This window comes from Aulonocara stuartgranti (assembly GCF_965226115.1).
Source record: "Aulonocara stuartgranti genome assembly, chromosome: 7".
Lineage (NCBI taxonomy): Eukaryota > Metazoa > Chordata > Actinopteri > Cichliformes > Cichlidae > Aulonocara > Aulonocara stuartgranti.
Window position 1 is genome coordinate 12,019,299 of NC_138945.1, and position 17,340 is coordinate 12,036,638.

General features: G+C 39.9%; 1 protein-coding gene across 7 annotated transcripts in view; it reads left to right on the plus strand.

Annotated features, from left to right (window-relative positions):
* Positions 1–525: 525 nt before the first annotated feature.
* The window catches only part of nrg1 (neuregulin 1), a 62,119-nt gene continuing 45,304 nt past the window's right edge, over positions 526–17,340 (plus strand). For 2 of the 7 annotated variants that reach the window (XM_082540186.1, XM_082540187.1), the window contains exons 1-4: positions 543–1,158; positions 1,247–2,211; positions 5,447–5,585; positions 10,210–10,268. In XM_082540186.1, coding sequence (XP_082396312.1) covers positions 1,512–2,211; positions 5,447–5,585; positions 10,210–10,268 — 898 coding nt within the window. In that variant the 5' untranslated portion in view covers positions 543–1,158; positions 1,247–1,511. Of the gene's footprint in view, positions 1,159–1,246; positions 2,212–5,446; positions 5,586–7,399; positions 7,468–10,209; positions 10,269–17,340 lie in introns of all 7 variants that reach the window. The other 5 variants (XM_082540184.1, XM_082540189.1, XM_082540188.1 and 2 more) reach the window with 5 other exon arrangements.

The following is a 17,340-nucleotide window of genomic DNA, read 5'->3' on the forward strand; positions in this document are numbered from 1 at the left end:
CCATTAATGGTATTAATTCTGTCTGAGTAAGTGGAAAGGGTCACAGTAGTGTCAGTGTTCAGTGTTGCAGTGACCCGACCTTTCTAGATGTTTCCATCTTGTTTAAGCCCCGACACATCCAGAAGACTATGGACTGTGGATTGTCCTTCTAGCCCTGGTATGAGTGGGGGAGGGAAGTTAATAGTTTTATTGGTAGTCTTGGGGCTTTCTGTCACACTTGATCATTATACAAAAAGAAGTGCCAGTTTTGGAATCAATATCCCCATTTTATCCAGTGAAACATAATACTATATACCAAGATACATGTTGAAATCTAGGCCAAGAAATACATAACACCATATTTAAGGCTAGAAATGCCTAAGAACAGTATCTATCTATCTATCTATCTATCTATCTATCTATCTATCTATCTATCTATCTCTCTCTCTCTCTCTCTCTCTCTCTCTCTCTCTCTCTCTCTTTCTCTCTCTCTCTATCTCTCTCTCAAATTTATCATGTTATTATTTGTGCAGACCTGATGCTTGAGATGAGTAGGATACAACAGCTTTATCCCCTTAGGTGGATCATGTGGCTGCTTTCTCTGCATAAAAAAAGGAAAAAGCCAACACACCCTTTTGGACCAGCATAATGAATGGGGAGTGGTGCTAGAGGGTGTGGCTACAGCAGTTTGCCTGTCTCTGATTTGCTGACATATGCTCTAATTGGATCAAGTAGGAACTTGCTTAGGTTGATGCTTTGTACAGGGATTGGGAGCAGCCTGCATTGCACACTACCAGACAGGAAGAGAGGCAGTGAGGGAGGAGGCCAGAGTCTGCACAGCTCACCACTTGAAAATAAAGGATTGAGAGAGGAGGGGTGAGAGAAGAAAAGGGGAGTATCCAGTTCTGCCCTTCTGTGCTGCTGCAGCCCCCCTCCCACTCTGTGTAATTTCCTTTTTTCCTCTTTCCCCTTACTCATCTGTTTCAGTGGCTGCACTGAGAGGAAGGACACCTGCCGCTCCCTGATGATTCAGCTTTTCAGCTGTTTGGAGCTCCCAAGACTAGACAGCATGTCCCTCCTGCCACTGCAGTGCTTGGCTGGCCTGTCCTCTGCACTACATTTGCCTCAGCTAGAGCTGGCCCATCACGTCGATACTACCTTTTCTTCCCAAGTATTCAGGTGAGTGAGTACAACTGTTTCACTGCTGCTCACTAGTAGACCGCACATTTTAAAAAATCTTTTCCGTATTTTTTGTTTCTGCCTGCAGGAAATTTGACAGTTGTTTTCCTTGTGAAAAAAAAGCATGAATAAGGAATTCCTATTTCTAATGCATAGACTGTCTACGTATCCCCTGGATTGTTAGCAAGGTTCCACTCTTTGAAGGGCATCACCTTTCTCTGAAACCCAGCTCTCCCTCTGTGTCTACACAATGGAAAAGATACTAAAAGACATTGGTGGAAAAATGTCATTGTGTGATGATCTGAGTTAATAGCTAAGGTGGTAAGAAACACTTCTTCAAGCAGTGTGAAAGGATGACCGAGGGAATGGAGGAAGTCTCTGCAGGGCCAGCCCCCCCTTTTGGATCAGTCTCCCCCACTGGCTCTACTGTTGATACTAGGCAAGTCCCAGAAGAGAAACCAGAGGAGACAGAGGCAGCTGGTGAGAGTGGGGAGGAGGCTATAGAGGGAACTGCAGAAGGAGGTGGTGCTGGTAACGATGGGGAGCATGTGGGGGCTTTTGGAATTGTGACCTTGCCAGAGGCCTGCTGCGTGTGCATAGAGATGGAACAGATTAACAATTGCCTGCACTCTGAGAAAATCTGCATCCTCCCCATACTGGCCTGTCTGCTTAGCTTAGCCCTCTGCACAGCTGGACTCAAATGGGTCTTTGTGGATAAGATATTTGAGTATGAACCACCATCACATTTAGATCCTAAGCCTATTGGACAAGACCCAATTATTATACCAGTTGAACCCACATTGGGAATAACAGTCTCGTTTCCTCATGCAACTCCTTCAAATAACTCCCTAACCACCACCTTCACCCTTACCCCAGAGCATCCTGAAGTTTCAGTAGAAGATAAATCTACACAACAGCCGCATGTGTCTCAGTCTTCACGAGTGATTGAGCCTGCTGTCACACTGAAATATAACGCTGAACACTATACCACCCCAAAGCAGACTCCCCAACGAAAGTCAACACAGAAATCACACAGCCATCATCAAACTATCTGTAAGTACCCAATACTTGTTTATATAAAAATCTGTAAGTGGGTTTTTCTTTAAGTTACTTACATATTTTTATGAGCCTAAATTAGATATACTGTAGGTTGCAATGGCTAGACATTACATGCTAACACAAAATTATGATTTTCATCATTGCAAAAGATAAAACAGGTTGATATAATAAGATTCAAATAACTTTTTTTCTCTTGTATCATTCATTTTGTAGTGTTCTTTTTTTCTGTACAAGAATGTTCTGTACCTGAAAACAGATGTGTTGTGACTTGCACACGGTGCCATGAGTAAGCCCCTGAACTATTTCTACACAAACTGTGTAAGTGTGTACCTTGAACCTTCAGTTTAAATCTACTTTACCCATACACTAATTGTGCGATTTCTGGGAGTCATCCTCTTTTACCCACTTTAGAGTTTAAGTGGCCCTTTATATTATAATGAAATGACTTAAGTAATTAAAGTCAATCAGTGTTTTCTTTAAAATGTTTTTCCTGTTTGCAAAAAAAACGTGAGAAATGTGAAAGATCTCTGAAGTGTGTGGATGCACATTTCGAGATATACTGAAAAGTGCATATCAATAAATGATGCATGACATAAACTGAAAACCCAGGCTGTGGCACAGCCAGACTTCCTGTTTTCTGCCTATGCTACATTTCAAGGTCAGAGCCTTCTTGAAGCTAACTGATGTCCCCACTATCCCTGAGGCACAGGGGAAAATACACCAATCCATTTATGCTCTCTTTCTGCCTGGGCCTCTCAACTAGGCTGTTTTGTTTGTAGTCACATCACTCTGTGTTGTATTGTGGTGAGGTAGTGGTGGTAGGTCAGGGGTTGGTTTGTAGACAGTGCTTTACTTAAGAATGCTTGAATACCAGCAGTGACAGAAGGTTAATGTTTAAAAATTACCTCTGTTAATTTTCTTTCTGAGTGTCCCAAGTGAGATTCTGATGCTGAAATGTATAAATGTCTTGTTTTGGCCTGTAGAATGTTATCTGATTTCTGGCAAAGCTGGTGTCTCTCGGTGATAGCACTGCTGCTCCTCCCCTATCACTCATCTCAAAGTTGCAGCCCTGTTGTAAATTTAGGAAGCAAGTGCAGCTTTATTCCAAAGACTGTCTGTACTTTCTAAACGTTTCACTTTGAAGTTTGACATTATGAGATGCATTGTAACTGTCTTACGCTTCCCTTTTCTATGTTTTTTTTTTTTTTTAAAACACCTCTTCTCCAGTATTTTAAAATTGATAACAGTTCATCCATCCATTTCTTAACCAGTTATCCAGGTAAGGATTATGAAGAGTCCAGACCCTTTCTTAGATGTCAGAGGATGACCTGCACACCTAGGACATGTTCCCAGTCTATTGCAGGGTCAAAATGGAGACAAACAAACATTCATACAACTATGGTTAATTTAGAATCACTCCTCCCCTTGCTCTAAGAGCTCTGTAACACCAACATTTCTCATCAGTGGGATAATAAAGGTTTATTCTATTCTATTCTATTCTAACCTAACCTGCATATCTTTGGATTGTGAGAGGAAGCCAGAGTACCTGGAGAGGCATAGGAAGAACTCCACACATGTAGGCCATTGAGTTTGAACCCAGTATTTAATTGCTGTGTGGCAACAGTGCAACACACTACAGCACTGTGTTGCAGTCCTAAAAATCTTGGATATATGTATTTAACCAGATGCTTAATCTGTATGGTTTTACCTTGGCCTCCTCTAAAACTGTGAAGAATCTTCTAGAGTCTGGAGTCAGTTTTGACCAGGATATGGCTTTCAATGACTGCTTTCTTACATTTGTGCAATACCTCTAAAGATAGAAACATCCTGTCTCAGATCAATGCTGAAAAAGTAGTTCATGCATTTTTCACTTCTAGGCTGGACTATTTTAATTCATTAACAGGTTGTCCTTAAAAATCCTTCTTTCCTTCTAGTTCTGATGGGAACTAGAAGGAACGATCATTTACCCACCCCCTCATGTCTTCTTATATGTTTTAGTTATACAGCACCAAAACATAACAACAGTTGTCTCAGAGTGCTTTATACTGTAAATTGAAAACCCTTCAATAATCAAGAGAAAACCCCAATGAGAAAGTGCTTGGAAAAATGGAGGAAAAATGGAGGGAGATGCAGCCATCAGCTGTGATAGAAAAGGAAGAGCACAGAGGAAGACAGGCAAAAGAAAGACATTGGAAGAGAGCCAGATTTTAAAGTTAACTAATGATTAAATGCAACGTATTGTAGAAATACATAAAAAGTCAAAAGAGGTGAGTGAAGAAGAAACACACAGTACATCATGCTCCCAGCAGCTGAGGCCTAGTAGAATCAAGATAATATCAAAGAGGATAAAAACCTATAGCAGGGGAGTTTATAACCTTTAAAAAGCTGATGAGTTACATTTCTAAGATACTGATGTTGTGGAATTATGACCACGACCTTTTAGGATGACTTATATTGTCAAACAACATTTTTGACAATTATCTTCACGCATGATAGGTGGAATGGCTCTCGGCAAATGATTGCTGATTTTAATCCACTAATAGCTTTTACACACTATTGCTACAATTCATTTCATTAGCACAACTTAAAGCATATTGCAATGAAATGTAATCCATCCCTTCACAATGGCTGTGGATAAAAGTCTAAAAATATTTTGGGAGCTTTTGATATTTTAATGGCAAGCTACCGCTAATAATTATGTGAATAACTGCATGTAAAATGTGTTCAACATTTTTTCAACTCTTCTTCTCACAAACTTAGAAGATTTCAAAATCTTCTAAGTTTGCAAAATGCCATTTCCTCTCCATGATTTGGGTTACCTGCTTTGACAAAAAGTTATTGCCACTTCTATCTTGTGATAGGAATGCTCTTTATGCCTGAAAATTATTTGAAATATTGGTCAAACATTTCATGAGAGAAATGTTTGACCAATATTTGACAGATTATTGGCCAAGAAGTAATTTATTGCATGTATTATATATGCAACATGCATATGTTTAACAAAATATAATTATGACAGTTTACACGTGTTAATCATTAGCCCACTTGCATGGATACTCTTAGCTGTTCATTGGGTAATAGGAAAGTGGGGAGAAGGTTACCTGTAGGGTAGGGTTAAAATGGTGTTCTAGTTATGGCATAGGTCTGGCGCAGAAGTATAATTCATATTTAAGGCCGAGGATGCATGTGTTGTTTTCATGAAATGCTAATTATAGGTGTCTCTCCCCAGCTACCATCAGCACTTCCACTACAGCAAAGACCTCAAGTCACGTAACCCGCTGCAGTGACAGTCAGAGGAACTACTGTGTTAATGGAGGCGAGTGCTTTACCCTTGAAATCATCCCGGGCAGTACAAAGTTTCTCTGCAGGTATGCCATGAACTGTAGGTTAAGCTCACTGAATACTGCTACTGCTGGCATTTGTAATGCCAGAACAAAATAATTTTTGTACTTTATCCTGCTTAACTAACTAAATCCAACCTATATTGTCTGAAAAGTAGACATGATGATTTCTGATGAAAACATTAGAAATATAATGGAACTTTATCATACAACCCCAGGTCTGTAAAAGCTGGGATGTCAGTAAAAATAGAATGCAATGATATGCAAATCCCATATACTCATATTTTATTCTCAGTAGAACACAGAAAAAATCAATTCAATTTAATGACAATGGTGTGATTGGTTCTTTCTTCTTTATGAAAGAATAAATTTACGTTGAAACCAAGCACACCATTGTTTTTCTTGTGACATTACCAATAAGTTTGATGTGTCACATGACTCTCTTGTTGTATCCAAGATGGCCGACTTCTAAATGGCAAACATGGCCACCACCCATCTTGAGGAGTTTGCCCCCTCACATATACTAATGTGCCACAAACAGGACTTCAATATCACCAACCATTCCCATGTTATTACGGTTTATCCATATAAATGGCCCACCCTGTAGATTGACCAACCTGTGTACCACTGGTTGACTACAAGAAAGCAGATGACTCAATGCCTATGCATGGATCCTGGAATGCCTAGAACTATACAGGATCATCAGGACCCTAAGAGCATTCATCAGGAATTCAATGGGGATGTGGTGAACAGCATTAGAGGACAATTTCAAGCCAAACACACAAGTCACCATCAAGTGCGGGATCTACCAAGGAGATGCCCTGTCCTCACTGCTGTTCTGTATAGGCCCGAACCCCCATAGTGCTATCATTGACAAGACTGGCTATGGGTACCGAATACGTAATAGAACAATTGTCAGCCACCTCCTCTACATGGATGATATCATGCTGTATTCCAGGAGTGAATGAGGCATTGATTCATCGATCCATACCACCAGGATCTATAGCAACAACATCAGAATGTCATTTGGACTGGAGAAGTTTAGCCAGATGGTAACAAAGAGAGCAAAAGTACTACCAGAAGGGAAATTTGCTGACAATGTAGACTAGGAGAAGAACCATCATGGATAGACAGGGCCCTCCAGGGTATGTACCACCAGCAGATGGTAGAATTGACTAACAGCCAGAAATCCTACCACTGGCTGGGTAAAGCTGAAAAAACAGCACAGATGCAGTAATCATGGCAGAACAGAAACAAGTTCTGAAACAATCAGGCACATAACAACAGGGTTCAAAATGCTAGCCAGCGAGACATACATAGAACGCCATAACCAAGTGGCTGGCATGCGGTGTATCTGTGCTAAGTTATGGCCTGGAAGTCTTGAGGTCAAAATGTGATACGCCATTTGACAATGATTGAGCTAAGATAAGATACTGTGGGGCTTTCAGATAGCCTGTCCAGGGGCCTATCCTTCCATGACAGTGAGGGGAATGATTTGCCCATTTGCCCATTACTTAAAAAAAGTCACTGAGGTAGCTGAACAACTCCTTAGTGGCTGGGTCACTGAGGTGGATGAGGATCACCCTAAGTTCCTAAAGACCATGAGTGTTATAGGGCTTTTTTGGTATGCCTCCCATCCAGGTTGGGAACTCCCACTATGTTTATTATGTTGTAATTGTAACATTATATCTAGATTTTTTTTTTTAAACAAAAAAAGCATTATATGATAAAGTTCTATCTTGGAAAATAGTATGTTTTGTGACTGTGTGTCATTGAGTGTTTGCGTCCTGTGGATAACAGTAGGTGCTGTTTTTGTCTTGTCCTTTCTATCCATTAACTAGGTGCTTGGCTGGATTCACTGGGCACCGATGTGAACAAGCAGTTCTTAAGAATGTCTCAGACCCAAAACGTATGTGAATACAACTGTATTTAGTCCCACATGTCATTGCTGGTGTTTCACTCTTAGCATATTTTCTCCAGGAAATAGTGGAGAAATTCATGTTGCCTTCTATGCACAGATATAAACTTGGTGAGCATGCTGAACTTATTTCTCCAAGTTCAAGTAGACTCTATGTAGAACATGGTCTAAAGGCTTAAGCATACTCTCTTCTGCAGTGAATTTGCATGTAATTCACATCTCACCACACCTCATCCATCCTGTTTAGACCAGTGATCTCCACTTCAGTATGAAGTGGTGTTTCTTTGCATTCAGCCACATTGCCAGATCATCAGAAAACAAAACATTGATTATGTTCTTGTACAATTTGGGTTCTGTAGTGCAAAGCAATTTCAGATTCTCCAAATCTTTATCTTATGCTAATATCATCCATCATACTATCAGTCACAAAAGTGGTTATCAGCCTGATAACTCAACCGAGGGTTTCACCAGTTTAGCTACAAGCTTTTACAAGGTTTAATATTAAAATAAAGTAATTAAACACACAATACATCTAAATATACCTGTGTAACTATGGAATTCAAAGCATCGGAGTATGAGAGTGTATGATAAGAAAATCAATAGACAGTATATAGGCCTATATTATTAAAACAGCTAAATTATGTGCGTGTATTTTAATTGCTTTTAGTAGTCAGCATTATATAAAACGTTGTATAAATAAACTATTTATTCAAAGCTAGAAAGGAAAGCTGAAAATAAGTGGCCAGTTATTAAACTCAATAATCTCTATTATTACAATACAGGGAGATCTGGCTATAGTCAAAATTGTGGATTTAGTTAAACAAATGCGTAAATCAAGATATACCCATGATGTACAAGTCTAACTCAAGCCCTATTCTTTTATTTGCAACTCAGAAAGTGTTAAATTGTGTCAGCACATTAAAGAAATATAAAAAGGAAAATATAAATATATTTATGAAATATAAAAGGAAAATCCAAACTGGTAATTGGGTTTAGATGTAGAAATGATATGAACAATAATAACAATATTAGATGCAATAGTTTAGGATTATACCACTATATTACAGCTTATTGAAAAGCTTTAAAATTATCTGAAAATGCATAAGAGCAGATGAAAGTTGCCCCTAACCTACAGTGCTACAGTCCTATTGATTTCTTTTCTTTCTTTTTTTGATATTTTCTTTTTTTTTGATATTTGCTGATATGTGACAGATCATCAAAGTAAATTTAATATCAGCCAAAGATTACCTGAGTAAATGCAAAGTGCAGTTATTAAATGATTTAATTTAAGAGAAAAAGCTATTTAAACCTACATGGGCTTATGTAAAAAAGATAGCTATTCTTTAAACCTATAAGCTGTTTGTGCCATACTTGGAAGCAAGAATTACAATCAAGCATTTGCAATAACTGACAATGTCTTTCAGATCACTGGAATTTTGGCCCACTTTTCTTTGCAAAATTCAGCTACACTGGAAGGTTTTGAAGCATGTATGGCCTGTTTAATGTCATACCAAACCATCTCAGATGGATTTAACCTTTGACTAGGCCACTACAAAGCCTTGACTTTGTTTTTTATTTTTATTTTTTGTTTGTGTTGTATTTTGATCCATGATTCCATAAATTGGGGTACTTAATCCAGACCTTGAAGCAGGCCTTGCCCATCATACTACCACCACCATGTTTGACTGTTGGTATGATGTTTTTTTTATGAAACGTGTTTAATTTATTCCAATTGTAATAATAATAATGATAATGGATTGCATTTATATAGCGTGTAATGGAATGCAAACCTTCCCAAGAGTTAAACTTTTGTCCCATTTATCCACAGAATATTTTCCCCAAAGTCTTGGGGTTCATTGAGGTATTTTTGGGGGGAAATGTGAGACAATTCTTTTTGATCAACTGTGGTTTTCTCAGGATGCCAATTTTTATCTAGTATCTTTCATATTGTTGAATCATATCAGTCTTGCAAGTGAGGCTTGCGGTTCTTAATCCAGTTAATCATAGTTAATTCAAGATTTAACATTAAGTAACTGTGTTACATAAAGCCAGGTAGGTGGATAACTATTATGTATAAAAAATAAAATGATTGTTTCTAATCTGCATTTTGTAACTTGTACTCGGGACATCTTTGTGTATTAAACATATTAAAAACGTTTTTGAAATGTGTAAGCGTGAAAAAATTTCAAAATAGTAGTAGTAGTAATAATAATAATAATAATAATAATAATAATAATAATATTGATCAACAGCACTGCATATTTCACTGCATATTTATCTTGAGCAGGTTAGCAGGTCGCTGTAAATTTTCAAGTCTAAACGTAGTGTTGGAAAATAAATGTCACATACAAGAGAGCAGAGGGATTACCTGTTGCAGTACTGAATGACCAAGAGTAATGGAGCCATTACTGGGGTCTTTAATTCTATTTTGTCTGAAATTTATGCAACTGGGGTTATCCTAATTGTCTTATTACATACATGCAAATTTCAGTCTGTTGCAAAGAGAGTAGTTAAATTAGGTTAACTGTAATCACTAAATTAGAATTGATCATCTGTCATTTATGACTTATGCAATATACAACGTAGTCTGAAAGGGTAATTTTAAATAAAGACTCAATAGGTAGACATGCTGGTTTAGATATCCATAACACCAGTGATGACTGTGGGTTTTGCATATGACATAAACTAACACCCTCTTTCTCTTCTTCTTTATTTCTCATGTTTCCTACTCAGGTGTCCAGTTGAATTTACTGGTGATCGCTGCCAAAACTATGTAATGGCCAGCTTTTACAGTATGTCTATTTCCTCTCATCTTCTTGGCTTGCAACTTGACTAACAGTTAACCTCTTTATTTCTTCTTATATTTTTCATTAATGCAGTGTTTCTCGATTTAAGTGTTTTCTTTAAAGCTGTATTTATATTTATTTAGTATGTATATTTATATACATTCAGAAATTGAGTGTTTCAATCCATACAACCACTTTTCTTAAATACAGCCTTTTACATGCTCACAAAAATGAAATGGTGGATTATCATACTTGAATATTAGAACATATTTAACTGAGTCTAAAAGGCGATGCAACAATACAATACTCAAATGGCTCAAAGCATACTAAGAAAAAAAACCCCTGCTCTGTTACAGTACGAATACCAGCCTGGACTGTCAACACATGGAGGGTTGGATCCATGACACTGACACCAAAATGTCAAAACGTTCAGCAGAAATTTACATTCTGATGAACAAATCTCTGCTCTGTGGACACATTTGGTGTACTCAAACATATTCTCCATAGTCAATCCACTTTATGGTTGGTAAATGGCCTGTATTTATATAGTGCCTTACTAGTCCCTAAGGACCCCAAAGCGCTTTACATATCCAGTCATCCACCCATTCACACACACATTCACACACTGGTGATGGCAAGCTACATTGTAGCCACAGCCACCCTGGGGCGCACTGACGAAGCGAGGCTTCCGGACACTGGCGCCACCGGGCCCTCTGACCACCACCAGTAGGCAACGGGTGAAGTGTCTTGCCCAAGGACACAACGACCGAGACTGCCCAAGCCGGGGCTCAAACCGGCAACCTTCCGATTACAAGGCGCATTATGGGTAGTGCATTCTGTGATAGTTTTCCAATTCAGGTCTACTGTACAGAGTGATTGCCTTATATAGCGTTTTGAGTGCTCTGGGAGAATAGAAAAAGTTATATACTGTAAGAGTCATTCCATTTACTATTTAACATTTAACTGTCTTGGTCACTGTAACTGTTAGTTACTGAAGCTTTTTGTTTGGTGTTTTCGTCCACAGAACTGCTGCAAACTTGTTTCTTACTTTTATATTACATTGTCTTTTATGCCACAATGATCAAAAGGCACAACTTTTATATTAAGGTAAATTTTCAGTTTCTGGTTTCACTTTTCATCATGTAAGTCTGATAATGGAACAAGCAGATGCTTTAGTGTGCTAACTTCTATTGCAAATCTTTATCCAAATTGAAAATAAGACAGTCAACATTTATACAGTATCAGCATTTGAAAGATGAATTCACACATCATTTATCATACATTTGCATTAGAAATATTAGTACAGTGAAAATAGGATATACCCACAAAACAGGAATTTTACATTTTAAAGGGTATAACCTTTAAACAACTGCAATGAATTAAACAATATTTTACCAAAATAGCATAGAAGAAAAGCCCGAAAAACCACAAGGAGTGTGTTCATGGGGATTTTTGACAATTTTTCCAGAAGTGCATTTGTGAAGTCAGACACTGATGTCTCAACTCTGATTAATCCAAAAGGTGTTCTGTGTGCGCTGGTGCACAGTCATGTTCGAACAGAAATATTGATATACAGGGTGGGCCATTTATATGGATGCACAGTAATAACATGGGAATGGTTGGTGATATTAAAGTCCTGTTTGTGGCACATTAATATATGTGAGGAGGCAAAATCCTCAAGATGGGTGGTGACCATGGTTGCCATTTAGAAGTCGGCCATCTTGGATACAACTTTTGTTTTTTTAATAGGAAGAGGGCCATGTGACACATCAAACTTATTGGTAATGTTACAAGAAAAACAATGGTGTGCTTGGTTTCAAAGTAACTTTATTCTTGCATGAGTTATTTACAAGTTTCTGACCACTTATAAAATGTGTTCAATGTGCTGCCCATTGTGTTGGATTGTCAATGCAACCCTCTTCTCCCACTCTTCACACACTGATAGCTACACCACAGGAGAAATGCCAGCACAGGCAACCAGTATCCGTAGTTTCAGGTGCTGCAAATCTCGTATCTTCACACCTTAGACAATTGCCTTCAGATGACCCCAAAGATAAAAGTCTAAGGTGGTCAGATCGGGAGACTTTGGGGGCCGTTCAACTGGCCCACGACGACCAATCCACTTTCCAGGAAACTGTTCATCTAGGAATGCTCGGACCTGGCACCCATAATGTGGTGGTGCACCATCTTGCTGGAAAAACTCAGGGAACGTGCCAGCTTCAGTGCATAAAGAGGGAAACACATCATCATGTAGCAATTTCAAATATCCAGTGGCCTTGAGGTTACCATTGATGAAGAATGGACCCATTATCGTTGTACCCCACATACCACACCAAACCATCACTTTTGTTGTTCCAAGAGTCTTGGAGGGATCCATCCAATGTGGGTTAGTGTCAGTGTTCTGTTTGTTAACTTCACCATTCACATAAAAGTTTGCCTCATCACTGAACAAAATCTTCTGCGTGAACCGAGGGTCCTGTTCCAATTTCTTTTTTTGACCATCCATCCATCCATCCATTCGCTTCCGCTTATCCTTTTCAGGGTCGCGGGGGGCGCTGGAGCCTATCCCAGCTGTCATAGGGCGAAAGGCCTATGACAAAAGTTGTATCCAAAAGTTGTATCCAAGATGGCTGACTTCTAAATGGCCACCATGGTCACCACCCATCTTGAGGATTTTGCCCCCTCACATATACTAATGTGCCACAAACAGGACTTTAATATCACCAACCATTCCCATGTTATTACGGTGTATCCATATAAATGGCCCACCCTGTACACTCTGGGTTCCTTCCACTGGAACTAAGGGGCTATTACATTCAGTTCTTTTTAATTCTTTTGGCGGCAAAGAAAGACTGGACCCAGGGTGGTCAAAACTCAATAAATGATCTTTAATTTACATTTACATTTCATACATTTCCTGTTTTTCAGTCTGGCTGAGCACTTAGTTTGTGAGTCAAAAGTGGCTTTGCTTTACAAGCCTTTATTACTAAAATACATAAAACAATATAATCAGAAAATAAGCACTAAGAATATATGTTTATTCCTTAACAGGGCCAAGCCCAACTCCTGAAAAACAACCCCACACCATACTCCTCCTTCCACCAAACTTCACACTTAGCAGAGTGCAGTTAGACAAGTACCTTTCTAAGCTCCTTAGACTACCATGATCTGGATGACTGAGAACCTACACAGACACTTACATGAGTACCAACTGCCGCAACTGCCAAAACCAGACACCTAAGCCTTCATCACTACATCTAATGGTTTGCATTGCACTTGGTGATGTAAGGCTTGCATATAACTTCCCAGCCATGGAAACCTATTCCATGAAGCTCTATACGTCACTGTTCTCAAGCTATTCTGAAGGCCACATGAATTATGGAGGTCTATAGTGATTAACCCTGCAGAAAGTTGACAACCTCTATCATTTTGCGCCTCCTCTGACTGTGGAATATTTAGTAGGGAGTAAATTTCACGCCTGGACTTGCTTTTGCACAGGTTGTATAATATCACTGTGTCATGCTGGAATTCACTGAGCTCCTGAAAACAACCCATTATTTAACAAATGTTTGTAGAAGCAGCCTGCATGTCTGGGTGCTTGATTTTATATATCTGAAGTTTTTTATCACAGAAGTTATTGGAACATCTGAATTCAATTATTTGAATTGGTGCGTTAAAACTTCTGGTAACATAGTGAACTTCATATATGGGCCATAAATACATGTGGTTATTATTAGGGGTTCCCCAGTTGAGTGAGTAACACACGCCAGTGTTATTTTGTCCAGCAGAACATACACTGTGTGGTTAACAGTAATTTTATTTAGAAGTGCAGTTTTGGCCACACACTGCCAGCTGTCTCATACCCAGAGATAACCTTTTCTACTCTGCTCTGCACTCAGTGGCTGTCCAGTCCCAGCTTCAACTCTTCCTTCCAGGTCCTGGCGCTCTACTGGAATAGGGGAGGCATGACTAGATGATAGTTGCCAGTGTCCCCCGGCACTGTCCTCTGAACCCACTTCACCACCCCACTCCTGCAGCCAAGCCTCAGACCACACCCCACTACATGCTGATTGAGGCCACTATAATAACATTGTAATAACCATTGATACTAAAATCTATTAGATAAATGATGTACATTTTTATTATGCCTTTTAAATTCTGAACTAATATAGTTGGCTGAAGTTTTTCTAAGTAACAGACCAGTGCATTTATTCTTAGCTTGCTCTGAATTTAAAGTGCAGAGATGTCTACAAACCAAAGTGCTTTGAGTGCTCAGATAGAGGAGAAAAGCACTACATAAGCATGATGCCATCTGATTTTGGTCCTGCTGGAAGAACAGGAAGAGTATTATGTGAAATATATAAAAAATTCTAACTTACTAATTTTGGTTTATCAGTACATTAAAAAAGACTTGTGTCTTAAACGCAAGGTAAAGTTTGAACTTAGTGCTTATCTTTTGGTGTAACTGCCTTGGAAATGATAGGGCCCATGTCTCAGTAAGCAATCATCTCAAATTCAAATCTGGGTATGTGTGGAACTGGAAAAAGGTGATAGGCAGTTCTGAATTTCATCCTTTTTTGGTAATCTTTGGGCTGATGATCTTTAACCACTTCTCATTTGATTAACTTTGAGTATTCTGATATTGTCTGTTTTTGACATTCATTGGTGTAGGCTCATTTTTCTTTAGCTGGTATAGATATTCTTATATGTGATCAAGGCTTTAACCAGGTATGAGGTCCCCATTAGTTAAGTTAAAACATTAAAGTATTAAAACATGTGGCTAAATATACAGGATTTAATACACTGTCAACTGATCACCACTTGGTGGTGAGTTGGATCAGGTTGCCGGGGAGGACACTGGACAGAGCTGGCGCGCCTAAACGTATAGTGAGGGTGTACTGGAAATGCCTAGGAGAGGCCTTGGTCCACGAGTTCTTCAACACACACCTCCGGCAGAGCTTCAACAGCATTCCAAGGGAGACTGGGGACACTGAGTCCGAATGGATAATGTTCAGCATCTCCACTGCCAAAGCCGCTGCACTGAGCTGCGGCTGCAAGGTGGCCGGTGCCTGTCGTGGTGGTAACCCCTGAACCAAATGGTGGACACCAGAGATGAGGGGAGCCATCAAGCTGAAGAAGATATCCTATCGGGCTTGGTTAGCCTGTGGGACTTCAGAGTCAACTGATAGGTACCAACAGACCAAGCGGAACGCAGCACAGGGAGTGGCTGGAGCAAAAACTCAAAAAGACTTTTGGACTGCCTCAAAGAGATTCTGGCAAACCGTTACGTTACTCAGGAGGGGAAAGTGGTGTGCTACCGGCACTGTGTATAGTGCGGGTGGAGCACTGCTGACTTGTTGGGTGGCAGAAGGAATACTTAGAGGACCTCCTTAATCCCACTGGCATGTCTTCCGTGGAGGAAGCAGAGACTGGGGACAAACTGGATAACCCGCCAATCTCTGGGGGCGAGGTCACTGAGGCAGTTAAACAACTCCTTGGTGTCATAGCCACTGGGGTGGATGAGGTCCGCCCTGAGATCCTGAAGGCTCTGGATGTTGTAGGACTATCTGGGTTGACACGCCTCTACACTGTTGAGTGGAGATCAGGGGCAGTACCCCTGGATTGGCAGACCGGGATGGTGATTCCCATCTTTAAGAAAGGGGACCGGAGGGTGTGTTCCAACTGTAGGGAAATCCCACTTCTCAGCCTCCCTGCCAAGGTCTATGCCAGGGTGCTGGAAAGGAGAGTCCATCCGTTAGTCAAACCTTGGACACAGGAGGAACAATGCGGTTTTTGTCCTGGTCGTGCAACACTGGATCAGCACTTTATCCTCTCAAGGATACTTGAGGGTGCATGGGAGTTTGCCCAACCAGCTTAGTGTGGCCTCGGGGTGTCCTGTAGGAGGTGCTCCAGGAGTATGGGGTGTCTGGCCTACTGTTACGGGCCATTCGATCCTTGTACAACCATTGCAAGAGCTTGGTCCGCATAGCCGGCAATAAGTCGGACTTGTTCCTTGTGGGTGATGGGCTCTGCCAAGACTGCCCTTTGTTGCCGATTCTGTTTGTAATTTTTATGGACCGAATTTCTGGATGTAGCCAAGTGGCGGAAGGCTTTCACCTGGGTGGTCTCAGATTCTCATCTTTGCTTTTTGTGGATGATGTGGTTCTTTTGGCTTCATCAGGTGATGGCCTTGAGCGTGCTTTGGAATGGTTCGCAGCCAAGTGTGAAGCGGTGGGAATGAGAATCAGCAGAGGTCTGGGCTTCTCTTCTTGGGTTGCTGGACAGTGTTCTGGCACCTTTAGTTTCTGAGTATTTAAATCTGATTGGCAAGTTGAATGCTGAATTTGTTCATTTTTTATGTTCTACATCCTGGTGACTCCAGTGACAGCATGGAAATACTTGCTCAGTAATAAGAACATAATGCCTGCTTAGACTATGATGTGATGCATTTATGGTGGAGATTTAAAGTTGTAGTTGCAGGTCTTAAGTATCTAGGTAGCTCATTCCAAGTCTTTTCAAATGCATTTTTTTAAACAGGTCAAAGGTTCAACATAAATGTTATCATTAGATGGTGAGCAAAGGGGTCTGTGCAGATGTCCGCATGCCTGTTTCTTGTAATAACATGGACTACTCAGTCCATATATATACAAGTATACAGACAAATCAATACTTCCTTCATGGTTCTTCATGTTGCAAGGTAAAAAAGAAAAGAAAAAAAAGATTATAAATAAAAACCAAGCAATTCCAAAATCTCCTGTGAGGAAGGACACTTCTTGGTGGCACAAGGGGGGAACTCCCTTTGAACAGACAAAAATCTTTGTCAAAACAAATAGAGAGTGCAGCCATCCACAGTGAGCAGTGTGGCTGAGCTGAAAGTGAAGCAAGAAACACAGAAAGATGGCAAAAATGATGGGGGGAAAAGCACTGTTAAATACATCTATTATTGTAGAAATAAGGTTATTTGTAGAATAAGTTATTAGTAGAAAGATTGAATACAATAACTTTTAGGTCTTCAAATCTGTGTTGGAGTGTATTATGTATTGGTGTTATGTGTTATTCCTCAAGGAGATTAAAATGC